The 25,185-nt window shown below is 62.0% G+C and overlaps 9 protein-coding genes across 9 annotated transcripts; all 9 read right to left on the reverse strand.

Annotated features, from left to right (window-relative positions):
* Positions 1–434: 434 nt before the first annotated feature.
* Positions 435–1,865, reverse strand: LMJF_25_1640 (conserved hypothetical protein; the record flags this gene model as incomplete). Its single annotated transcript, XM_001683869.1, has 1 exon — positions 435–1,865. The coding sequence occupies one exon, from the start codon at positions 1,863–1,865 to the stop codon at positions 435–437; it is 1,431 nt and encodes a 476-aa protein (XP_001683921.1).
* Positions 1,866–2,204: 339 nt separating this feature from the next.
* Positions 2,205–2,588, reverse strand: LMJF_25_1645 (conserved hypothetical protein; the record flags this gene model as incomplete). Its single annotated transcript, XM_001683870.1, has 1 exon — positions 2,205–2,588. One exon carries the CDS (start codon positions 2,586–2,588, stop codon positions 2,205–2,207), a length of 384 nt encoding a protein of 127 aa, XP_001683922.1.
* Positions 2,589–3,290: 702 nt separating this feature from the next.
* LMJF_25_1650 (conserved hypothetical protein) lies at positions 3,291–3,992 on the reverse strand (the record flags this gene model as incomplete). The annotated part of the gene is made up of 1 exon (XM_001683871.1): positions 3,291–3,992. One exon carries the CDS (start codon positions 3,990–3,992, stop codon positions 3,291–3,293), a length of 702 nt encoding a protein of 233 aa, XP_001683923.1.
* Positions 3,993–5,057: 1,065 nt separating this feature from the next.
* LMJF_25_1660 (conserved hypothetical protein) lies at positions 5,058–7,940 on the reverse strand (the record flags this gene model as incomplete). Its single annotated transcript, XM_001683872.1, has 1 exon — positions 5,058–7,940. The coding sequence occupies one exon, from the start codon at positions 7,938–7,940 to the stop codon at positions 5,058–5,060; it is 2,883 nt and encodes a 960-aa protein (XP_001683924.1).
* Positions 7,941–8,820: 880 nt separating this feature from the next.
* On the reverse strand, positions 8,821–9,426 carry LMJF_25_1670 (putative mitotic spindle checkpoint component; the record flags this gene model as incomplete). Its single annotated transcript, XM_001683873.1, has 1 exon — positions 8,821–9,426. One exon carries the CDS (start codon positions 9,424–9,426, stop codon positions 8,821–8,823), a length of 606 nt encoding a protein of 201 aa, XP_001683925.1.
* A 1,409-nt stretch (positions 9,427–10,835) lies between these two features.
* On the reverse strand, positions 10,836–16,580 carry LMJF_25_1680 (hypothetical protein; the record flags this gene model as incomplete). Its single annotated transcript, XM_001683874.1, has 1 exon — positions 10,836–16,580. One exon carries the CDS (start codon positions 16,578–16,580, stop codon positions 10,836–10,838), a length of 5,745 nt encoding a protein of 1,914 aa, XP_001683926.1.
* Positions 16,581–17,624: 1,044 nt separating this feature from the next.
* On the reverse strand, positions 17,625–18,461 carry LMJF_25_1690 (conserved hypothetical protein; the record flags this gene model as incomplete). Its single annotated transcript, XM_001683875.1, has 1 exon — positions 17,625–18,461. The coding sequence occupies one exon, from the start codon at positions 18,459–18,461 to the stop codon at positions 17,625–17,627; it is 837 nt and encodes a 278-aa protein (XP_001683927.1).
* Positions 18,462–20,095: 1,634 nt separating this feature from the next.
* Positions 20,096–23,536, reverse strand: LMJF_25_1700 (conserved hypothetical protein; the record flags this gene model as incomplete). The annotated part of the gene is made up of 1 exon (XM_001683876.1): positions 20,096–23,536. One exon carries the CDS (start codon positions 23,534–23,536, stop codon positions 20,096–20,098), a length of 3,441 nt encoding a protein of 1,146 aa, XP_001683928.1.
* A 696-nt stretch (positions 23,537–24,232) lies between these two features.
* LMJF_25_1705 (conserved hypothetical protein) lies at positions 24,233–24,628 on the reverse strand (the record flags this gene model as incomplete). Its single annotated transcript, XM_001683877.1, has 1 exon — positions 24,233–24,628. One exon carries the CDS (start codon positions 24,626–24,628, stop codon positions 24,233–24,235), a length of 396 nt encoding a protein of 131 aa, XP_001683929.1.
* Positions 24,629–25,185: the final 557 nt, after the last annotated feature.

Consider the following 25,185-nt stretch of genomic DNA (forward strand, 5'->3'; position numbering starts at 1 on the left):
ACGAAGAGCTTCGCTCTCCCCAGCGATGCCTCCCTCCCTCCTCCCCATCTTGTCACCTTCATCGCCAAAAGGGGCTGTGTGATTCTCTGTGTCCCTCTCTCTTTCTGCCTGCGTATTTGTGTGAGGCCTTAGGTGAAGAGGGGGTGGGGTGGGGGTAGGCGCGTGCGAGAAGCTAAGGGACCGAGAGCGCAAAGAAGGAGCACCTAACCAGCTCACCAGCGCCAACACAAGACACTGCCATCACCGCTACGGCGTCATCAGATAACCGCACCGACCAACATCCACCAACAACAATATCATCTGCAGCATGGCGAAAATGAAGACAGCGAGGAAACCGACGCCACATGCGTGCGCGCGCACATGTTCGCTTGTGTGTGCGTGCGAAGTTGTGCCGAGAGGGGGGAGAGAGCAGAGACGCATCTTCACACCGGACTCTACTTCGACCGGTCACTCCGGGAGGCGTCCTCGTCCAAGTCGCCATCTTGCTCGTCCAGGTCTTCGTCGCCGCCTTCCATCGTCCCGTCTTCTTCCATCGACTGGCCCGCCTCGGCGGTGGCGTCGGCCATAAGTTGCTCAGCGCGGCGATCCGCCTCTGCCGCCTGTGCCTGCGCCGCCGCCTCGGCCTCAATGGTTGCCTCTTCCTCCTCAAGAACCGAAACGTACGCGTCAATCATGTTCTGCCACCACCCCGGCACTCCCGGCGCGGCCGCGTCGCTGCGAAACCGCTGCTCGGACTTGAGCACTTCGGCCACAACCGTTTCGACCGTGATGGTACCTTTGACGGCGTCTTCCTCAGCGTCACCGGCCTGCGAGGATTCCGTCGCCACTGAGGCTGCCTGAGAGCCGGCCTCAGCCATTGCGCCGTGCCCCGCTACGGCCGCTGCGGCCGCCAGCTTCTCTGTTGCGCGCACGAGGACATCCTTCTGGAAGGTCTGCATGTCCTGCGCGTTGCGCATCTGCAGTGCTTTGTGATATTCGTGCGACTTCTGCAGCGAGTCCACGAAGTAGTTCTCCATCGCCTGCAACCGGCGCACAACCAGCAGCGGCATCTCTTTCTCCCGATCGTACGTCTCTTCGTCGGCGTCCTGGATGGCCGTGTCTTTCAGCGGGTCACCCGCCTCTACAGTTTCCTCCGGCGCCGGAATGGGCAGTAGCGCGCCGCTCTCCAGCGATATGCGTCGCTCCTCCAGCTCGCCTGTTTCCTTATTGCGCACCTTCACGATCTCGAGGTGGCATAGCTGATTCGTGGACGGGTCCACGTGGCGTACGCGGAGGACGCTGATAGGATGTTCGCGCTGCACCACCTGCTCCGGTCGCGTCTCGCTCGCCGGGATGACGACGTCCTGTACGTTGACGTTCTGCACGAGAATCTCATTCTTGTACTTGACGACGGCGATGATGGCGCCGCGTTGGCCGGCCCCCTCGCCAGAGACGACCTCGACCGTGTCACCTGGGTACCATATCCACGGCTTGATCTCGTAGTCTGGGGAGAAGTACGGGTAGCGGCCCGCGATCTGAATTTTTTGATGCGACTCCAGATCACGCGCGATCCACTGGTTGTGGTAGGTGTGATCTTGATAGAAGTCGCGCTCTTTTGGATGGCGGATGGACTCGACCAGTTCGAGCCTCTCGCGGTCACGCAGGTCAATCTTCTCATCAGTGTAGATACCCTTGAGAAGGCCCGGCTTCACCTTGGGGAGACGCAGAAGGTTTGGGCTCACATTGTAGGCCTTGAGCATCTTCTCCGGGCGCTTATAGAAGCGCGACCGGGTACGGTACCGCGCGTACATCTGTGCTTGCGTGTACGTGAATGAGGCGCGAACACACCGAATTCGGCAGCCTGTGCGTACGCGCACACAGCCCATACCGATGACACAGGAGGAGGGGGAGGGGGAGGGGATGGAGAGAGCGAAGGAGTCGTCAGGCGCGTCAAACAAGAGATGAAGAGGGAGAGCATGAAAGACAAATCAACACGGACGTGTCTGTGCACCTGCACGCGCGAGCGTACGCGTCCGTGCATCGCCAGCAGAACGAGGGGAAGAGAGAGGGGCGGCGCACGAGAAAGGGATACCACACACCATACATGCGACCGATAGCAAAGTGCGTGTGCACGTCTCTGCGTGTGTGTGTGTGTGTGTGTGAAGTGTTGCACTGCCCGTCTTGCACTGCTCCGTGGAGGCGACACACTTTCCTTCATCGGCACACTACCACACTTTCCACCAAGGTTTATTCTTCTCTGCCAAGTACTTCTCCATGCAGGTCATGTACTCCCGCAGCTCCGTCTGGCAGTGCTGTAGCGACGTTTTGGCCGTCGTCACATCATGGTCGTCCGCCATGATTGCATGCGTCTCAAAGCAACGGAAGAAGGTGTCCGTCTGCGTCGCGCACTGCTTGCACAGCGTGGGAAAGTACTGCGGCAGCCGTGTAATGGCCTTCTCGCTTGCCGGTGGCAGTGACTGCGTCATCGCTAGCGTCACTGCTGTTGTAGTGGTAGTGGTGGATGTTGCTTCTCTTGTTACACAGAGAGAGAGAGGAGGAGGAGGAGGAGGAGGAGGAGGAGAGAGGAGGAGAAGAGAATCATGACGCATCGGAAAGGAGGGCCGGCCGAGTCGAGTGGCTCACCGGGTTGCAGTCGGCACGTACACATGAGCGTTCACCAGCAGTGGCAGCTGGTGGAGCACGGCAGCAGTGATATAACAGAGACAGACACGCCTACATAGACGCGGGTGCGCAATCACGACCGTCACCGAGTGCGAGTGGCGAAGATGAGGAAGGCCGCGATCAGACGCGGCAACACTGACGCTGTACTCGCAGAGGCACCTGCGACGCCAGGCTGCCATGCCACATTTCGTCAGTATAAGAAGGCGGATACCCTTCCATACGCATGCGCACAGAACGTCACCGCAGCCGCCGACACAACAACGCACTTCCACAGCGCCGGGAGCATTTCCGTGAAGGCGAGGGTAAGGGGTGGTGGGAGGAGAGGGTGGGTGGGTGGGTGGTGGTGGTGGTGGTGGTGGTGTGTGTGTGTGTGTGTGTGGGGTAGATATGCAGTGCGCGGCCCAAAGCCAGAGGGAACGACAGCAGAAACGCGGCGTACTCCTGCACGCCGCGGTAGCCCACGACTAGTGGTGCTCACCACCACCACCACCACCGCCGCCGCTGTCACCTCCCCCCTCGAACCCTCCGCGCCCTCCTCCGCAGTTGTGTGCCTCTGCTTGTTGTGCTTTCTGCTCTCCGCCGTCGCCTTCACCGCCCTCACCCTTCCCGCGCCTCCCCGTATGCCATGTTTATGCGTTCGCGCGCCCGCCAAACGACACGGTGCCGTCCGGCTTAATCACAACCTTTATCTTGTCGCCTAGCTGAATCTGGTCATTCACGCTGACGGTGCCGTCGCACTCCACAAAGGTCGCCATCTTGTAGAGCCCCTTCAGTGCAATCTTCTCCACCGTGTAGACGTAGCTGCTCGGCATCGTGATCTCCGTCCACATCTCCTTCTCGGGGGCGTCGTCGTCCGGGATGATGTGCAGAATATCCACCGGCATTGCACACGCCAAGAATTTCTGTTGCACCTCTGGTAGCGAGTCGCCTGGGATATTCACTTCCTTGCCCGCGTCTGGGCTGTGCGCCGGGAAGACGAAGCAGGCGAAGTCGTCATCGTCGAAGCCGCTGAAGAGAAGACGAACACGCTCCGCGCGCACCTCCGTAAAGTCGTGTCCTTGACCAGCCGTTACCTCCTTCTTTCGACTCGTGCCCACCTCCGTGAGCTTGATGTTGAAGGAGGCGGCGTTCTGACCCTTCTGCGAGCGCGTGTTGGCCACAACACGGTACACCTTCTTATCCACGCGCAGCACCATACCAGCGCGCACCTTATCGGCGAAGACGCCGCGGTGCTGGGTAAGGAGCGACGAAGATGCGGCCACTGGGAGCCGTGCACTAGGGCCTGCCACACGCGCCGTGATGGGCAGAGAGCGTTTCCAGCACCGCCACATGCAGGCAACGGAAGAGAAGGGGGCGATCTGCGTCTGCGCGCGCGCGTGCGTTGTTTTCTTGTACTGTGCAGGCGTGGAAAGGTGGGGAGTTGTGCGAGTTTGCACGTGTGATGAGGAGAGTTAGGGAGTGTGGAGAAGTAGAAGGCCAGTAGGCAGCGTGCGTGTGTGCGAGGGAGAAGGGGACACATAGGCAGGGGTTGTGCCTCTTCCCCCTCTCCCTCGCAGACACACACGTACGCACACACCTACACCACTTGAGGTAACCATTTTTGTCGAGGGTGCACACAAAGATGGTGTGGGAGAGGACGGGAGGGCTGAGAAAGTATATCGTAGCACTGTACGCAACCGCCACGCTGTGCACACTCACGCAGTTCGAGCAGGATGTGTAACACACTGTAGACCTTAGAGGGGAGGGGGGGGGTACATTGCATACCCGTGCATACCTCCCTCTTCCGCCTCTGTTCCAGTTGCCGTTGTTCCAGCGAATACGGGTGTAGTTGGTGATGGAGAGGGGCAGAGCTTGTTACACGGTGGCGTTTCCTTGTTAGTGCATACGAGGAGAGGTGCCGTAAAGTTTATGTGTGCGTGTAGAGAAAGAGCAGAGGCGGCACCTGCAGTTCTCTCGCGCCAGCTCTTCCTCCTTCGACTTTCCTCTTCTTCCACTCATGCGCGCCATCGCGAACGCCTGCGCCAACGCTCAAGAACCAAAATACGCACATACTCGGGCGAACTCTAAATATACATTGAGGAGTGGGTCGGTGGGACATCAACCCTTCGCGTCTGCAGTACGGTACATTACTAACAACACTGGCGGCGCAGCGGAAGCACGCAAGAAACACGAGACACCCACCGTCAGCGCACTTGATCAAACTCGCCAACGGTGGCGACAGGCACACGCTCACACACCGACGCGACTATAAGCAGGTGTATGTCATCACATAGGGCGGCCCAAGGCTCGCTGGTCCTTCGACAGGGCAGCCGCGGTGAAGTGCATGGTGGGGCCTCTCCTCTGTTGTGGCGCATCACGTCAACATACCATACTCGAAGGGCCACAGAGCGGGCACGTCACTTCCTGGACCCTTTCCTGCCATTGCCGTTGGCGGTGACGCTAGCAGATACCCCAGCCCCATTACCAGTTGCACCAGATGCCGTGCTCGTGTTGATGCCCAGCTTCGTATCGAGCATGCTAATCTGCTTCGTGTATTGCTCCTCACGCTCGTGCAGTATGGCAAACGTTTCCGTGAGAGTAGGCTCGTGTGTGACGTACACCTTCTGCACGACCCGGCGCAGCGCCCGCGGACCTTTGCCGCCGTAGTCAATCGTGTAGGTCTCCAAGTCCACAGACAGAGATCCCTCCTCCAGCTTCGTGAGGGTGCGGGAGTGGCCTAGGAAGAACTGCTCCACCGTCAGCATGAACTTCTTGGGGATCGGCTCCCACACCGCCGGCTTCACAACCCCCTCGTCGAGCAGCTGCGCCTCGTGCGTATGCACCTGCCACTCAACGCTCTCCGTCTCCTCCACGTGCTGTTTCGCGATAGCGGCGCGGAGCGCCGCGTTGCAGTGAGACAGGTACTGCGCGCGAATGAGTGTTGGTGGGTGCAGCCGACGCCGCTCGTTGCGCCGTGCACAGAGCAGCGCGAGGAAGCTGAGTGCGGAGATGTACATCTCGGAGAGCTCCGTTTTCAGCAGGTACTTGCTGAGGACCATCGTGGCCACGCTGCGGTCGCTCTGCGGGAGGTAGGGATCGTTCACGTGCCCCAGAAGGCTGCCCTGCATATCGAGGATGACGTGCAGCACGTCGTGCTGGTCTTCCTCGACGGCAACAACGCGGCATGACGTGACCAGCGGCAGCAGCCACGCGCGGTTGTGCGGTGAGAAGGAGAGGTCGGCCAGCTCCAGAGCTTCCACGACGTTGCGCAGCTCTACCACGACCGCGTTATCGGGAATGGCCACGATGGCGCCATCGCTGGCGACTTCGCTCCTCTCGTCACCCTCCGTAGCGGAATTCACCTGCGAGGCGCTGTCGTCTCCGCCGTTCAGCGTCACGGAGCCCTCGAGCGTGGCTGTGGTGGTCGCTGCGTAGGGCAGCGACTGCCGCGCCACCACGAAGCAGGGAAGCACAAACCAGTCCCCACGCTCGATCTCGCGCAGCGACCGCTGCACATCGAAAGGGACGTCACGGTAGCCGATGTAGAGCGTCGGCGGAGGCTGCAGAGTGGCAATGGCGCCCATACGGTACCCTGAGGCGTTGGCTCCGCTGCTGTGCCGCCGACGGCTGTGAAGAAACGCCACACCATCCTCATCCTGCGCGTTGTCGCCCACCTCGTCCCGGGCTGGCAGCTGAAAGCCGACGCGGGGGCTTCCGTCTGCCCCCATCACCTGCGCGTCAGCCACGCCGCCCTCGTTCACGTTGACAACTGCCTCGCTTGATTCATGCGATTGCGCCGCCGCCGCCATCATCTTCGCGGCTGCCCGGGCGGCGTTGTCACCGCTCTCCTCAACCACGAAGGAGGCCGGCAGCAGCGCGGTGAGCAGCGCCGCCCACTTCTGAAGGAACGCGCCGCAGCGGTCTGGCAGACTGCCGACGTCGATCCCTGCGTCGTCCTCCTTCGCCGCGGCGGCCGATGGCGCTGACGCCGTGTTGTCGATCAGCGTTGTCCGCATGCGGAAAGCGCTGACCAGATCCTCAGCGATCGAGCGCTCCGGCAGCGTTAGCAGCCTGGGGAACGTGCGCCCCACGTCCTCCGGTTCCATGACCAGGAGGCATATCGCAAACAGCGATGCGCGCGGCAGCCCCGGATAGAGCCCGCCCCACTGCGTCGTGAGGAAGTCATCGAGCACCACCACAGCAGCAACCTTGACGCCCCAGTTGCGCGCCACCTCCCGGTGGATCGCAAGGGGGTCGAAGTCTTTGATGCCCTTGATCGCGTTCTGGATTATTCGCTTCACGAAGCCGCCGGCAGCGTCGTAGGAGATGGAGAGCTCTTCCGCAATGAACCATGGCATCGGTAGCGGATAGCGCCGACGGTGCTGCGCCGCCTTCCAGAGCTGGTCCACCTCCTCCAGTGACAGCTGCTCGCCGAGGTGGCGGTCCGCAGTCTGCAGCCGGCCCTCTTGCGCGACATGCGCAATACACTGGTCGTACACCTCCAGCTCCTCCACCACCGTGCGCTTCTTGATCTCTGAAGAGAACATTACCTGCTTAAGGATGCGGAGCCCGCTCGCCTCGCGAATCAGGGGGCCCTCGATCTTGATCTTCGGGCTGTTTGCCGGCAGCTTATCGGGCGACACGAGACCCAGCGCACGTGGCACACCGAACACGAGGTGCGTGTTCGCATTGACGGCCTTGATGCACTGGAGCAGCAACACCTGCTTCGGCGGCGCCCCGCCGTTCTTACCACGCTTAAAGGTGAGCTGACGGACCGGGGTAATGACCTTCGCCGAGTCTCCTGACCAGTAGGCGCGGAAGTGGGAGCTTGTGTCGATGTCGTCGACGCGCTCTACCAAGTTGCCCGCTGCTAGGTCTCCCGCAGCAGCTCCGGTGCCAGAGAACACACGCTGAAGGGCGAACTGCTGCGCCACTGGGCCACGGAATTTGGGAAGGTGGATGTAGATGATATCCCCCTCCACCAGCGCAACGGAGACGCGGAACTGCACGAGGAGCGACACTTCTGTGCGTGGCAGTGGCGGCTTAATTGTGATGGCGCTAGAGGTGAATTCCGCAGCTTGACTGCCATCCGCTCCCGCCTCCCCGTCAACCACTATACCTGCCGGCGACGCGCTAACTGTGTTGGTGGGTTGCGTTGCAGCCTTCAAGGCCGCGCAGTGGCTGCCTGGTGCGTTCTGCAACGAGACCGACGTGTACTGACACAGTCGCTCAAAGGCATCAAAGACGGGCTTGGCTTTCTTCGTGGAGCCCTTCTGACCTCCTGCTGCCTTGGGTGGCATGATGGCGCCGGTACACGTTCGGCTAATTGTCTTGTGATGGTGGCTGATGAGACACGGAGATCGGGAGGAGAGCAGAGGGGATACGCAAGGCAGCTCCCCTCCCCCCCATCAACCCCCACACGTGCACCAGCCGTCAAGGAAGAGGTGAAGCGATGGTGATGGTTGAAGGCGTGGAGAGAGAGAGAGAGGGGCGGTGAGCAAAGGAGGTGCAGGTCCACAACAAGACACACACACACACACACACACACACACACACACATGGGGCGGCGGGGGGGGGCGTCTGCGGCAGTGCACACAGGGAATAGGGATAATAAGAAGGTGTGCGTGTTGAACCAAAGAGAAGCGTCGAACTACCCAGTGCGCAAGCCTCGCCCAGTCGGCATCCGTCAGCTTCTAATTTGGAGCCCACACTGCCTCGCCATCGCGCCTTCGCGTTGTTGCGCGATCTTCGAGCCTCTGTGTGCCCACACACATACCGTTGAGACGGCAGCAGAGGGAGAGGCGCGCTGATGAGGAGTACCGCTGACCTGTTCGCTGTTTGTTTTTCTGCTGCTGCTGAAGATACGGATGACCAAGGCGAGAGAAGTGGGAGGGAGGGAGGCGCGACAGACACATGCATCGGTACATCGCATGCCCTGCCACCACCACCACCACCACGAGCATCCCATTCACGACGTGCTCTCGCTTTACACACACCCGCAGCCCTAGCCCCTCCCAGGCAGCATAGGGTGACTACCTAAGAAGGCAGTGAGTGTTCCACACACGCAGACGCGGCGGCGCGTCAAAAGGGGTCGGAAGGGGTGAAAGGCGGCTGTTTGCCTCCGTTGCGCACTACTTCACCTCTCTCGCGCACGCGCGCACACACGCACTGGTGGCCCTGTCACTCACGATAGACCACACTCGTGTCGACGTAGTGGAAGGACGTGGTGAAGGAGCGCAGCTTGACTTCGGTGCCGCGCTCGAGCACTTGCGGGTCGCTCGGCTCCCACGCTGTCGACGGCACCTGCGCGTCTGCAGATGTGTAAACGAGCAGGTCGAAGGCACACGGCTGCGTGATCACAGGCAGGAAGGACACGCAGGCGGTGATCTGCCGCATCACGGCTTGAATCTCCATGCGAACGTCCTCCTCGCTCTTGCGACCGCTGCCGTGTAGGCGCGACGACGACGCTGCGGGCTCTGTTTCTATGTTGATTTCCCACCGCTCCAGCGTCTGCACTGACGGAACGTCGGTAATAAGCATCACCAGACGCCGGCACGTTCCGTGCGCAATCCAAGACGAAATCTGCTGTAGAAGCTCCGCCAGGTACGCGTTCAAATCCGCATCGGCGGAGATCATGAGCGACAGACCGAACTTCTTCACTTGCTGGAAGTTGTCTGGCGGGTAGACACCTCGCTGGTAGAGAATATTATTAATGGCAAAGCCGAGGTACTCCGTGACGGTGGCGACGGAGCCGGTGAGGGAGATGGCGTGAGTCGTCTGCGTCATTGCTCATGCCGTGTGCGCAGGCGTGCGCTCCTGAGGTGGTGGGGACGAATAAGGGTGGAAAGAAGAGTGACGGCTCAGCGGAAGCCGCTGCCGTCCCGATATGTCCTTCTTTTGTGTGTGTATGTGTATCCAAGTCGCTGAGCGACGCTAGAGAGCGAGAGAGAGAGCGGGTGCAGCGTTGCAGGCGCGCATTTGCATGCATGCGAGACGACGAGTACAACCGAAGGGGAGAGGTGGTGGTCGTGGATGGAGCGCCGAGCGAGAGCGCCGTGGATGATGCCCGTGCTTGCCCATCATCCCCCTGCTGCACAGGCATTCGGTAGGGAAACACCTCCGTGACATACGCGTCGCTTCACTCGGTAATTTTTTGTTTTTGAGGAGGTGCCCTTGGCGTTAGTAGGTGTAGGCGCCGTCGACAATGTGTGTGTGTGTGTGTGTGTGTGTGTTGGAGCAGCGAGCGAGAGATACGCTATACCATACATATACATACTTTCAATGATTTGCGTCTTTCTCGCGACCATCGCAAACCAATGACAAGCACACACACACACACACCACAACATGGAGGGCATGTCACCTACCCCCGTGAAGTTACTGTATCACCACCGACTCCTTTACGAAGCCTCGCACGATTACGAAGACAGGAAAAAACAAAACAAACGGGCATAAAAGAAATAGCCTGATAGCATACATCGTTCGCGCTCCTACACAGCCACACACACACACACACACACATATATATACATATATATGAGTCTGTGTGTGTGCGTGTGTGTGTGGAGAGAGAGATACAGAGACAGCAGCCTTTCCAGTTGGTGCTCTCCCCCTACCGCCACTATGTAAAGCACACATGTGTGCATCCCACATTCAAAACGTCATCGGTACCGTTGGCAGCACATCACGTCACTGGAAAGAACGGTCGCAGCAGCAGCAGCAGCAGCAGGAGCCGGGGGAAGGAAAGGGAAGCGGATGAACACATACAGATACACGCATAGATGTATAGACACGCTCGTGATAGGAGGGGGTGGGGTGGTGATGGTGGTGGTGGTGATGGTGGTGGGAAAGCACCAGTGACGACACCGGCCACGTGTACAGTGTACACAGACATACACGTACACACAGACGAGTCGTTGGCTCGTCCCAGGATACACGCAGACACGGACGCGCAACGCTGGATTCCATGAGGACGGCTGCGTGCGGCGCCGATACGTGCGCACGGAGAGCTGATGCATCTCTCTCTCTCTCTCTCTGTCTGTGTGTACGCGCGTGTGGCGTGCTCATGCCGATACAGAAACGAGCGCGTGGAAGCGCTACTAGAAATCGTGGGTGGATGCACTATGGTACTTGGCTGCGTACCTTACTGTACATGTGTGCTCCAGGATGGAGGCGCCACACCGTCTCCCGATGCCTCACAGGAGCTCCACAAACTCGCTGTGAATGGGCAGCCCGCTCTGCACCACGTACGTGCCCTCCACCACAAGCAGGCGATGCTCCGTGGCCTCCACGAGCTTCCGCGCCGCCGCGTGCTCCAGCGACCATTCTTTGGGGTAGTGGATGTGCAGCAGATCGACCGCCTTGCGCGCCCATATCAGAGCATCGCCGCACTCGCCGACAGTATAGAGCAGCTTGGACAGCGCCTCCATGATGCGCACGGCGGCGAGCGAGTTGTCGCCGAGGTGGGACGCCTCGTAGAGGGCGAGCGACTGACCGTATTTCTCTCGAGCTTCGGTCGTGCAGCCTTGCGACTCAAGCATGGCTGCCCACATGAACAGCGTCGTGGCAAGGTGCAAGGCCTGCGAGACGGTGTCGAAGGAGGTCTGGACGAGAGCGTTGCGCTGGGCCACGAGGTGCTCGCCACGCTCGCGGGCCTCGGCGGCCTGCGCAGCGCAGCTGCGGATAGCCCTGCCGCCCCAACCCTCGTTACCAGCGCTGCCGCCCATCGCCTCTTGCTGCTCCAACATAAGCACATCCTTTGGCTTCAGCACATCGGTGGATACGAGCAGGACACCGCGGTGGTCCAGCAGCCGCGTAGTCTGCTGCAGGCACTCGATGGCACTGTCCGTGTTCTTCCGCAAGTAAAACAGTTCCGCCGTGTTCCACAGCGGCATCACAAGTTTCTCGCTGTGCGGGCCGACGCGCTCTCGCAGGCGCTGCAGGCGCTCCTCGAACCGCGCGCAAAGAGTGGCCGTGTCGAGGTCGAGCACCGCCGTCGGCGGGCAGAGCAGAACCGCGCCCAGGAACTGGGTGTCCATCAAGATCAAGTCTTCCTCGGCCAAGCGGTTTGTCTGCGCAATGGCGTACGCGGCGCTCAAGTGCTCGATGGCAGGTTGCCAACGCTGCTGTGCCTCGGCCATCAATCCAACCACGTAGTGGGCCATGAGCCGGTCGTAGGACTGCGGCCCGACCCCTCGCTCCAAGGCGGCCAAGCTGCGCGTGGCTAGGCTGGCGCTGTGCCGGCTATTGGTCACGTAGTGCGCGACGTAGGCGTAGAGCAGGTTGGCCCTGGCAGCGAGCGGGTGCAGGGGACCGCGGGTGCGGACGACGCGGTCAGCCATCTCCTTCAGTATGGGCATGATATCTGTCACCTGCCCCGGCTGCATTCTGCTCTTTGCGAGCATAAGCCCCACCCACAGCGCCGCCGCAAGGGTGGCGCGCTGATTGCGCTCCACGTGGCGATGCTTGCCGAGCACCAGCTCTTTTACAGCGCTCTCTATGACCTCCATGCCCTCCTGCTCGTGGTCGTTCTGAAGGAGCTGCGCGCCCGCAAAACACAGCAAGTTCCACCGCAGCCGCTTCTGCGCTGCTTCCATCTTGGCTGCGACGTCCTCGGCATCCTCGCCTTCGCCGCCGCTCAAGGCGCTGGGATTGCCGAAAACTCGCACCGGCTTAGCGGAGGCGCGACCCGTCGTGAAAGCACTCCGTCCGCGACCGCATATGCGGAGCATCGTGGAGGTGCCGATATCACCACCGTCGCCTGTTATGGACGGCCGCACCTGGCTCGGGAACACCGTGAAGAAGCTCTGCTCTATCTCCTGTAGGTCGCCTCTGCCGCGAAGCAGCTGCACCGCTTCCTGCAACAGTGTGGCCATGTCTCCCGTGCTGACAGGTAATGCGCTGCCCGCTGCACTGCGCTTCTGCTGCATGTCGTCGTTGACGGTGGTGGCCGCCCCGGTGGCGGCGAGAGCGCCTGCCGTGGCCCCGACGGGCCCGCTACGCATGAGGTACGTCTTCGCGAACACCAGCACAAGGCGTAGCTGCGCTTGTTGTAGGGGCTGCGCCGCGCGCGCTACATTGTCGCTGCCATAGTCCACTGGAAGAATGTTGAGCTCGAGATTATCTATGTAGTGTGGAAGCCGATCGCGCTTACCGGCCGCGACACAGGCGACCGTGCACAGCAGCTCTGCCTCGATCACTTCGTACGCGTCGGGGACGTCGTCGCAGAGCTGACGCGTGAGCATCACGACATCTTCGGCGATTGTGGCGGCTGCGACGTAGTCGCCGTAGAAAAAGTACGCCTCCGCCAAGTCGCGTTGCGCCGCGTTCACCAGCGCGTCCGTATCACCCTCCAGCAGGCACAGCGTGTGGACACGCTGAAGCGCGTACTCGACGGCTTCGCCGTAGGCCCCGACAATCAGCATGGTCGTCATGGACAGCTCCAGTGCGTCTTCCAGCGAGCGCAGTACCTCGATGTCCTTCCCAGAGAGCCCCGCGTTGCCGTCAAACCCACCGCCGCTCGTGCACATCCTCCTTGGTGAGGCAGGCGACCCAGCAGACAGGATCGCCGCTGCCGCTTGTTGCAGCCCTTCTCGGGTGCCGCGCGTTAGGGAGGTAGTCTTAAGCAAGGCGCTGTGGCAGAATTGGTTGCAGAGCTGCACTGTGTCGTTGTACAGCTGCGTCGACGCCCGTTCCTCCTCCACTGCCAGGCACAAGATGAGCCGCCGCAGCATCGCGAACGTCCTCTCCGTTGTCACTTCGACCGAGGCCTTGAGCTGCACGCCGCCGCCGGTGCTGCAGCCGTTCACCGTGACGCTGCCGCGGTTTGCGAGGATGGCGAAGGGGTTGTTGATGTTGGTGCTGCTGTGATAGAAGATGCTGTCGGCACCACCGCTCAAGTTGCGCGACGCGGCCGTCGAGGACCCGCGGCGCGCGTGCAAGGATGCGCGTCTGCCACTGCCGCTGACGCTGCTGTTGCCGATGCCGCCGTTCCACAAGTACAAGTTGGCGATCATACCAGCCAGCGCGCCGTTGCTGAGCTCCTGAAGAGCCTCGCGCTTGAAGCGGGTTCGTGGTTCACTGCGCAGGAGATCCTTGTCTTCCTCGCGGAACAGGGTTATGAGGCGGTCCTGCCACCCGGTCAGCCGCATATAGTCCAGCGGCGACTGTAGACTGTCCATGAAGAAGAAGGTGGTCGGCAGGGGAGGGCCGCGTAGCTCGCGGTTCGCCGCTGCGTCGGCGTCGCGGACGCCGCCACTCTTCCCCGGGGTAGCCTCGGAGCCGTCGCCGTGGCGGTGCGCCAGCGAGGCCTGGCCGCCGCTGTTTGACGCGCTTTTCGACCACTGCGGCTCCCACAAAGTCATGGCTGGCGCTGAGACGGGCCCGTTTGTGTCCACCTGCGGCTCGAGCTCCAGCACCTCCACCTTTGACTTGCGCCGCATCCGTTCCTTGCTGACCGACGATGTCGTCAGCTGGCTTCGACTGCCAGAGTCCGCCGCCAATGTCGCACTCAGGTCCTTGTCGCCCTCGTCATTCGACAATGTGGTCCTCGCCTGCGGCGGGCTACCGCTGCTCGAGGTCGCGGATGCACACCGCGGCTGTTGATGACACCGTTCCTCGGCCGCTGCTCCTTGTTCGGCCTTACCTGCCTGCTGCATCTTGCGCTGCTGCAGCCGGCGGAGCCGCGTTGCCTCTGTGTAACAGGCGTAGCGCAGCTCGTGTGGATTGGTGGCAGGAAAGAGGTAGTGATGGGCGCTATGTCGGCTGTCCGCCTTCTTGCCCACCGTGCCGCTCCCTCCGCGGAGGTCGTGCGCAGCTTCACCTGCCGCGGCTGGTGCATAAGCGGCCGAGATGGCCACCGCCACCGCTTCTGCGGCGTTGCGTGCGGCCATGCTCTGCACATCAAGGCTGTTGCGCCGCGGCTGGCCTAAGGGTGCTTGCTTCCCCTGCTGCGCCACTGGATTCGGTGCTCCGGCGGCCACGCCGTCCTTGGCTGGGGACGGCGTGCGGCTTAAACCACTTGGGCTGGTTCCTGACACCGCCGCCGGGATCGACCCGGCGGCCTCTTGGTTGAAGTGAGCGAGGGAAAGAGAAAAACCGTCTGTGCCTTGGGCTTCTGCGCCACTGCTGTCGCGAGCAGAGCGCTGTGCCATGGTGGCGGCGCTTGCCGCAGTCCCGGCCGTGATCGCGCGCGCAAATCGCGCTGCGGCCGACGGCACGTGTGCGTAATGCGTGCTACCACCACCCAGAGTGCTGGCGACCGTCTGGTCACGCTCCGCCTTGGTGGCAGCTGTGCTCGTACTATGCTGCAACACGAGATAGCAGGTCAGCGTGTTGCTGCTCTTCAGCACAACCCCTGCGTCCGGGTCCACGCTGCCGCAGTCCACGCCAGTGATGGCGAGCTTCGCCGTGCCTTGCAGTGAGGTGTTGAGCTCCATGAAAAGGTCCCCGGTGCTGGAGTTGATGTAGGGTGGTGCAATGAACAGGTTCCTCACTGACGCGACCACCTTGTACTCGAGCACGCGCTCCAGCCCAACCTGCTCGCCTAAGCCGGGCCGCAGCCCAACGAGATGGTGAATGCAGTACAACCCACTGCTACCAATGCGGTCCTCGCGGGTGATGTCGAGGCCGACATTTTCTTCCTCATGCATGAGCGCAGACTTCGCCGTGCGCGGGCGCCCACCGACAGAGGCCACTGCCGCCCCAGCCACCGGCGTGCCGCCGCCAACGGCTGTGGCAGCATCTGTCGCATAGTCGCGCTGCATCACGAGCGTGCTTGTGTCCACTCTAAAGCGAACCGAGTTTAGCGTCGCCACCGGCGCACCGTTGCTCGCCGTCGTGAAGGCGATCGCGGGAGGCGGAAGCGTGTCGGCAGTTGGGATGCTCACATCCCAGTCAATGCGCCGTCGAGCACTTGCGAGGGTCTTGAGCTGTGCTTCGGCCCCCGTAAGCTCGGGAAGCAGCTCTTGGGCGAGGTGATACTGCAGCCGTGGCGGCTCCAACGCACCGCTGCGCGGGTTTGTGCGGGCAACCTCGATCACATCCTCGCCTGTGGTGCCGTAGAGGCGACGCAAAAGGCCTAGCGAGCTCGCCGTGGCGGTGTTTTCGAGGGTCTGCTGCAGTAGCGGTACGTTCTCGGCGCGAGGGCGGCCGGTGCGGATCGCCTCCACCGTGACTACGACGTCACCTGTGTCTCTCTCGACGGAGGACGAGGCGGCGCAGGTCGGCGGTGCTGCACGTCCGCGTAGCCGGCGCGAGGTGCCGCCACTGGCCGCCCCCCACGTCCCTCCTCCATATGCGCGGGTTCTGTCCGGAGACCCGCTTTTGCGCTGCGTTTCGCCGCCGGCCGAGGCAGCCGCTGCCGCCGCGCCGTGGGTATCGTTGAGCTGCGGCCCAATGCCTGGGCGGAGAAGCGCGTCAGGAACTACGCTTAGCGACCGCACTTCCCGTATTTCCTCTTGGACAGCCGGCGACACCATCAGCTGCGGGTTCACGACGGCGCCGCCGACAACGTAGTAGGCCGGGGCCTCCGTCGCCGTGGGTGCTGCCGCCAGCGCCGCTGGAGAGCTCTGAAGCGCTCTCACGTGCGTCTGACGAGTCATCCACGTTTCTGCTTTGGGTGGGCGTGGGACCCGCGCCGCATCGGAGAAATTACGTGCGGCGTAGTGGGTGGACGGCATCCGCTGGGCTGCTGGTGTGCCCCGCATGGAGGCAGAAGAAAGCCATGGCGGCGCCGCTGCGGCGGGGCGCGATACGGCAGGGCTGTGCGGTGCCATGTGCCCAAGGCTAGGAACGGCCGGGAAGGTTGCTTGCTGCTGCTTGCGCGGCCGCGCGTTCGGACGCCGGTACCTGCTGGCCGATCGAGCCGGAGGTGCGCGCGACGCCAGCTTTGACGGTGACGTCATCGTTGGCCCGCGCACCGCCGAGTCGCCTTTTGGCATATTCGAGCAAACGGGGGGGGGAGGGGCAGAGAGCGAAAGCGTTCTGCGGCCGCGAGCCGGGAGAGGCACTGCGGCGCTGGACTGTGGGTGGTGCCGCGGTGCCCTGTGCAACGCGGCGTACGTGTGTTTGTGCGTGGGTGGAGGGATTGAGGTGGTGTTGGCGCCAGTCCACTGAACACAAGATCAAGGGGGAAGAGGGTGAGAGAAGAGCAGGGCGGGGGCAATGATGCGGAAAAAAGGTGTTAACGAGAGCCACGCTGCACAAATCAAGAGAGAAGGGTGTAGCAGCCATGAAGAGGCCAAACCGGAGGGCGCACGCACACACACGTGATGTGGGGCGTGTGAGAGTGTGCGTTAGGGAGGTGTGCGTGAGTGTGTGCACGACAAGGAGAGACTTGGTGCGCACTGACCCCCTAACTTTACCGGTAGCACTTTTTGTGTTTCTTATCCGCGTGTGTCACAGGTCCCACATCGCGTGGTGCGAAGCAGCGCTAGATACGCGCCGGCGCTTCGCCCATCAGGTGCTTGGTACAGACGTGTTCGCAGCAGCGGGTCGATCCGACGCAACGCCATCCGGGCCATGACCGCTGACACCTCTTAGCAGCAAACCGCCCTGACCTCCCCACGTCGTAGGCGCTGGACTCTGTCACCACTAACAGCAGCTCGGCATTCAGCAGAAACAGGAGGAGGAGAGGAGGGGCTGCTTGGCCTCCCCACAGATAGAGAGATGGAGGTGGGGGCGCCCGGGGCCCTGAGATACGGCGCACTGAGAGGTGTGTGTGTGTGCCCACCACGCCTTTGTCATCCGGGGAGGACGGGGTAGGCGTAAAGGTAAAGGATGAGGTCGACGGTGTGTGTATAAGTTACGGCAAGGCCATCAATCAGACCGAAGAGAGGAGGAGTGGGGACAGGGCAAGAGGTGAGGGTCGAGGGGGGGGGGGTGGCGGAGGTGGCGAGCAAGCGAGAAAACGCCTATGCGCTGCATCTGCCGTGGCACCACCACGAACACTCCACCAAAACAGCCAAGAAGGCGTTGCCCTTTGCCTACTCGAGCATGCGCTCCTTCAGATTGTTCAGTGCTGTGGCCACGTACGTCCACTCGTGGACGATGTGATGAAAGGCGCCCATATCGCCGTCATTCCAGCTCTTGATGGCGTCCTTGAAGTAGCCAACGGCGCGGTCCTCGAGGTCGAAGCGGAGCACAGACCACTGCTGACGCACGCCCTCGTCTGACGAGTCACCAGCGAAGATCAACTCGTTCATGGCCAGCATCTCCATGAGGAAGTCGTCGCTCATCGGGGCATCGGGTCGCACCTCACGCGCCTTCATGGTGCGCTGATCGTCCTCAACCAGCAGCTCCTCCTCCTCTGCTGCACTGAGCGGGTTACCCTTGACTTCTTCAGCCTTCACGAGGCGAGAGAGGTAGCGGCAGCGCGAATAAGGTGCCCGCAGAGTCTCGTACGCGGCGTTGGCGTACGTGGAGACATCGGTGCTGCTCTTCGCTTCGTTGGAGGTGCACGCAAACGGCAGCGGCGATGACGAGGTCGCGGGGGCAACATCGGCCGCCTCTGCTTGCTGCTGCTGCGCCTGCACCTGCTGTTGGTCGGGGTGCACGAGGCGTTGGAGGTTGTGGTACTTCTTCTGCAGCGCCGCCACATCGAGGTCGGGGTGCTTGGCAATCCGGAAGAAATGAAAGTAGTTACCTTTTCCTGCATCAGTGCTGGGCGCGGCCGGCGTGGCGGAGGCGAAGGAGGAGCGTCGGCGCTGCTGCTGCGTCATCCAGGGCAGGGAGGCAGCCCAGCATGCGACAGGAGCGTGGGACCGCATCACGAGACCCTTGAACACCCGCGGTTGCACGAAGAGAGAACACTGGGCGAGCATCTCGGTGAATCTTGCAACAGAGATGGTCGTCGTGTCAGCTTGGAGAGGGGAGGGAAGAAGAGGAGGACTCAGTCTGGGAGCCGCACGCGATCCAGTAACAGAGAGAGAGAGAGAGAAGTGTGCGTGTGTGCGTCTGTGTGTGTGTGCCGGGGCAGCGGAGGACCGGTTAAGAGGTGGATGGACAGTGGCGGTGCATTAAAGAGGGATGTCATCGTACCACTTCGTTGTCCCGGCAGCAGCAGGGAGGAGCAGAGGCGGCGTTCAGCGGCCGCTATACCAGGTGCGCAGGATGGATACATCCACATGCGTGCGCATCGCGGACGGGGTGCCCTCCCGTGGCGGGTCTAGAGAACGGAGCCGGCGATTCGAATTGGAGAACCTGGGAAGCGTGCAGGGGAGAGAGGCGGGAGCGGCTGCGGCGAGGTCTTCGTGAGAAGCCACCGCGCACACGGGCACATCCACGACCACAGGACAACGGCAACTGTTGTTAGCGGCTGTGAGTTGTACAGTAGGCAATGGAAAGACGAAGCAGCTAACAACGTCGAAGTGTTTGCAGGGTAGCGGAAGGGAAGGGGGAGGGGGAACAGCGATGACAGCGGGGGTGATGGTAGCGTATAGAACATGCGACACGACGAGCAGGATAGAGGGATCTGCTCAAAAACGTGGAGGACAAGGAAGCAAAAGAGGGACAATCGAGAAGGACGGAGCGTGCAGAGACGACGTCTTCACAAAAACACGCACACAAGAAAGCCTTCCATTATACAGAAGATATAGAGAAGCGATAAAGAAAGGGGGCACACACGCACGCACGCGAGAGAAGGCGAGAGAGGCAAACGCAGAGCCAAGCAGTGCAGTCCCGTACGTGAACAGGAGGTGACATGGTACCTGTCTGTGTGGGAGAGCACGACGACGGTGGTAGTGGAGGTGGGGGCGCGAGGAAGGGAAGCAATAAGTGATGAATAATTTTTTTTTTTGCTTGTCGTTTCCGTTTTATTTTTTCATATCAGTCAATCATGCGACACGTGCGCGTACACACACACACACATATATATATATATGTACATACAGCCCTAAAGTGCCGAAAGAGCTGTATCTGTGCATACACGCAGGCGCACAGACATGCACACCACAACGCGCTTCTCCTTTCTCAGCTGCTTCGACGGGAAGGGATGGTGGTGGTGGTGGTGGGGGGGGGGACGGTGTGTGTGTGTGTGTGTGGGATACATCTTCGACCTAGACTCTTAACGCCATGACGAGGAGACGAAACAGAGAAGGCGAGAGAAGAGAGAGAAGGCTAGAAGGCAGTGAAGTAAGAGAAGGGCAAGGGGTGGGTAGTCTGCACAAGGGGAGAGCAGAGGCATATTTCACACGGAGATCAAAACCTCGCATCATCACCAACGCTGATGTGTCTTTCCATGAAAGGCAGATACACCAGGCCACACCGAAACAAGGAGGATCGCAGCAGTCGCAGTCGCTACCGTCTTGGTGTCAAACCTCACCCTTCACACACGCTGGCAGGGAGGAGGCAGAGCGGAGACCGATGAGGTCGGGAGCATTACACCACTTGCGACATCCGCATCCTTGCCTTCCCCTCCCGAGCGTCAGCTGCCGCTACACGCCGCTCCCGCAGCGTGCTAACGGCGGCCAGTGTAGGCGACCAGCACCTGCGCAGGGTCAAGGAGACGCAACGCTTCGCTCGTTGTCGCAGACGGGCCGGCCGCCGTCAGCGCGGCCTCGACACGCGCAGCGTGCATTTTCACTGCCTGCACGCGGTGAAAGAGGAGGGGCAGTGTTGCCGCAGCACCGCCGCCCTTCTGACCTGCATGATCGGCAGTGGTTATGACGCTGGCGGCCGCCGTCGCCGACGTCGCACGCGCCAGCTTTTCCTCCAGGTAGGCGACGCGCGAGCGCACAAAAGCCGGCGAGAAGAGAAGTGCGGTCAGCACCGCGGTGAGGGTGAGCTGTGTAGCGACCCACTGCCGTGAATGCTGCTGCACGAGCAGCTGCGCGGCTTTCGCTGAGGAGCGTGTTTGGGGGCCCGCTGCAGAGGACACAGGCAAAAGTGACGTGGAAGCCCCGCCGTCGGGGAGGAAGGCCGGTGCTGCACCCCTGGAAGACTTCCTGCTCTTCGCCTCGGCGCTGCCGTTCTCCTCCGTCACCAGTAGCGACTCCTTCTTGCTCCTGGGCCCGACGCTAGAGGAGCGAGGCTGAAGCTCTGCGGCGGTGGCCTTCAACATCGACGCCGCTGCAATGGTTCTCTCGTGCACGGCGTGGTGCGCCGCGAGAGCGTCGCACATCGACTCCACGCCCTCCTCGGCCACAGGCGCCCGCAGCAGCGTCAGCAACGGGCCCAGCACGTGCGATGCGTACGGGCCGATCGGCCGCACAAGGTGCTGCACTGCCTCGGGGTCCTGCAGGGAAACTGGAGGGGCGGAGGCGGCTGCAGCGTTGGCTCTGGCTCCCGCACTGCTGCTGATTACGGCCTCCGTAGGGGGTGCCGTGCTGGCGGCGCTGCTGCTACTGTTCTTGCGGATGAGGCTGACCGACCCGCCGGCGTCCTCGCTGCTCTTGCCAAGGGCCACTACGACGCCGGAGTTTCCTCCAGCCGTCGCTCCTGCCACCATGTAGGGGCCCGTGAGAAGCTGCCACACCAGCTGTGGCTCCCTATGCAGCGCCGCTCGCGCAGCGTCCAGGGCAGCGGCCACGGTTGGCACTCCTCCGACGGCGTCGGCGCCGCCACCACGCGCGGCCGCCGAGCCCGCCGAGCCGGCCCTAGTATTGCCTCTGTGTGCAGTTCCCTTGGACGCGGCAAAGCATTTTCGGTCGTGCTGGGAGGCAGGGCCGCGAACGTTACCGCCACCGCCGCCTGCGGCGTTTCCGACGCTGTCGGGATGCGACAAGACTGTCATGGCCTGCCTCGCCGCCACGGCGGTGCTCACGACCTCGCCGGCTCCGCTTTCGCTCCCGAGGGCGGACCACTCGCGCAGCGGCAGCAGGCGTAGTAGCTCAGCGCCACCGTACTCGCCCTCCAGCGCCTGGAGTTCCTTCAAGGAGTAGACGTCGTGCAGCAGCACCAGAATCTCCGTGAGCGCCTCCTGCTGAGTTGTGGCGGGCGAGACCACACCGATGCGGAAGGGGGTCGTTTCTGAGGCTCCGGTGGCGCCCAGTGAAGCCACAACGGCTCGCGGCGACCTGGCGACGGCTTCCTTGGCACCACTAACCGCAGCGCGCGCCTTCGCGTCTTCCCACGGCGGCGGAATGACGGCATACTTGGTTTCTTGAATGGTACGCAAAGTGCTGAACTCAACGGGAATGCTGGTGGCGGCAGCGACAGTGGGCGGCGGCGGCGATGGCGCGACATTACGCCGCCCTGACCCTACACGCTCCTGCACAACGGACAGCTTCTTCAGTGCCCCCAGCGAGCCCTGCCGTGCGGTTGCGACGCGGACAACCTGAGCGGAGGCCTCCAGGGTACGCTGCAGCGTGGTGAGTCGATCAGGCGCCAGCCCCTCCACAGGAAGCAGCTGGCTTACTGCAGGTGGAGAGGTCTCGGTAGGCAGGAGTGGCGGCGTGCCCTTGCACGATGTCGCCGAGGCGCCTCGGACGGCACGAAAATACAAACTATTGTGTACCGAGGGCAGCAGTGGGGTAGCGGTTGCGGCTGAGGGGAGGGGGCCTGATCTGGTGGACGCTGCTGCGGGCTGCAAGGTGGCTGACTCGGGCGTGCCGGCCGTCTCGGCACACGAGGGAAAGAGAGGGCGATCAAGCAGGACGTCGATCGTCACGTTCAGCGCCGCTGTGCCGTTGCCGACACTCACGTGTGTCGGTGCCGGCGCTGCCGTGATAGTCGTCGCTGCAGGCGAGACGGACGGTGTCTTGATCTGCTTGCGGCCCGCGTGCAGCGGCGATGACGGGGGTGAGGGACCGGCGGAGCCGAATACCGGCACTCGAAAGCCAGGGGCAGAGACAAGGAAGGTGCTCTGCGTCTCTGGCCTTTCCCCGGTTCCCTCGGCACTTTCCGACGCCGCCGCCGCCGCTGCCATCTGTGTCCGTTGCCAGCCATCAGCGGAGAGCGGCATGCCCGGCTGCGAGAGTGTCCAGACAGCGTGAAAAGACTCCCATATTTCCGCTTGCTGTCGCCAGGCAGCAACGGTGCTCTGCGCTGCCGCTTCCTGTGCTTGCTGCTGTTGGCGAAGGTACGCCGCGTAGGCGCGCTCCAAGTCCTTCGCCGTGAGAGACTTGGAAAAGGGGTCGCCCGCCGCTCGCAGCCCTCTCGTGCAACTCGGCGAGCTTCGTGGCCGAGAACCGCTCACTGCAGTGGCAGTGGAAGTGGCGGTGCTGCACAAACGGCTCTCGTGTGTGCGCCCGTTCCACCGCACCGGTGCCGCTGCCTCCTTGCGCTCCTTTGGTGTGACGGACTGGCGATCAAGCACCTCCACCTGGGGGAGCGCCGCTATACATCGCTCGCGGTATCGCGGCTCTCCCGTGACCGGGTTCCCGCGCAGGTCCAGAAAGCGAAGGTTTCGCAGCCGCTTAAGCGCATCCAGCACCTTGCTGAGGCCTGTCAGCTGATTGTGCGCCAGCGACAGGTGCTCCAGGAGGAAGAGGCGCGGGATGTCAGTGTCGCCCGCAATGTCGCTGATGCGGTTGTACGCGGCGTGGAGGTGAGTCAGCTGCCGACATCCGCGGTAAAGGGGAGGCGGTGGAGGGAGAGGGGGGAGTCCATCAGCGGCGGTTACGGTCGAGGCGGGCGAGGATGCACCGAGCGTGGATGGTGGCAAGAGCAGATTATGGAGGGTTTCGAGTGCGTTGTGCTCCAAGACGATGCAGCGCAGGTGCTCGAAGCGAAGAAAGTTGGGGTGCAGTGAGGTGAAGCCGCGGCGGTCGCAGACGTACTCGACCACTTCCGGCACCGCTGTCGAGGGAATGTTCAGCTCGGCCAGCGGGTCGCACACAAGAGAGGCGCCGCTCAGCTGCGCGGCAACGGGCGCCGACCCGCGGCAGAGTTTGCTCGTCTGCGGCCTGGCCTCACGACGTAAAATGTCGTGGTAGCGCCGCTGATCTCCCGCCCGCATACTCCACCTTCTTTGCCACTACTGCGTGTGTGTGAGTGTTTGTGTATGTGTGTATGTGTGTGTGTGTGTGTGAATGTTGGCCTCCTTGCGCCGATGAAGGAAGAGGGATGAAGGATCGAGGCGGAGATGGAGCGGCGGCGTGCACAGAGAGCGGTTGATGTGCGTGCTTGAGAGAGAACGTGCACGAGAGAAGCGGGAGGGCGAGAGGAGAGATGGGGCTGGGCGCGGCAGAGTCGCTGAGGCCGAACCACTCTTGCCTTTCATCCGCCCTCCCTTGCCCTCACCACCTGTCGACCTTGCAGAGCGCACTTTTCACAGTGGTAAACACGTATACCGTTGTGGCATTCTGGGAGAGTTTCGGCGATGTGCGCCACCCCACTCTTCAAATCAGCGGGAGCGTCTCACGGCAGCGTACATCACCAGCTCCTTTCCTTCTCCCGCCACACATGCGAAAGGAAAAGGGAGGGCGAGGGCGGAGAGGCTGCAGGCCGGAGGCCTTCCCTCACGCGTTCTCCCTGCGCGCCGATGAGATGGCGCTCATCGGGATACTATGCGGTGACTCGCGCGTGAACACAACCACGCATACAAATACACTCAAAAGCCTTTGCTCGCAGCCACGTCCACACACACACACACACACACACACACACACACACACACGAGAAAGAGTGCCAGTGCTGTCGATTAAGTCGACCGTCACCACGACCTCGCTACAGCAGTGGCAGGCGGCATATCCCGTCCGCGCCAATCCTTCACGTTTGTGCCGGCCTCTTCGTACACGTCGATGGCAGCGATGGAGACGACGTCGGCACCGCGCAGCATCATCACGCCCAGGTGTACCTCTTCTAGGGGCGGCAGTGCACCACTTGCAGTGTCACCGCCGCTGAAAGCCGTGGAGACACCTTCATCGACAACGCTACCGTTGTCCTCTTCGGCCGCGCCATCGTCGAAGTCGTACGGCGCGCCAGTGCGCTCGACGCAGGACGTGAGTACGATGTTCAGCAGCTGATCGGCTGCATGGAGTACGCCGACGAGATTACGACCATCTACCGTCACCACGGAGACGCGCTTGCGCAGGTACTGGGAGAGCATGTGCCGTGCGTAACTTCGGATACGCGGGTGAACCTTCAGCAAACTACAGACGCACGCACACACAGAATGGGGAGTTCCTGGCTGGGGCCGTTCTTTTTTCGATATGATAACACTCGATGGCGTTCGCGTGTGTGTGTGTCGGCCAACCCCCCCCGGGGTGAGCCCAAGTCCAAATCACAACAGCGGCAACACAGTGCACACTCACTCCGTTGGGATGATCACATGAGAGAGAGAGAGACAGAGGGAGAGAGGGGGAGGGGAGAAACGCAGTGGAGAGAGACATGCGCGCACCACTCACATACATACAGCCTCGCTGCATGCTGTCGGGCCAAAGAACGGGCGTAGACGCGGGGGCATGTGCGTTCTCTGCCTTCACGAGTACCCCCAAACCAAAAAATATCAAGTCGCGTACGACGTGTGCAAGAGGGAGGGAGGCGTGAAGGTAGAGGAGGGGGGGGGGAGAGTCATGAGAGGTGGTGCTGGTGCGTATGCGTGAAGCGTGTCCGTAACACCCCAACACAAACTAGACTACCTTGGGCCACACGGTGATGCGTCGG

Source organism: Leishmania major, chromosome 25, assembly GCF_000002725.2.
Source record: "Leishmania major strain Friedlin complete genome, chromosome 25".
Lineage (NCBI taxonomy): Eukaryota > Euglenozoa > Kinetoplastea > Trypanosomatida > Trypanosomatidae > Leishmania > Leishmania major.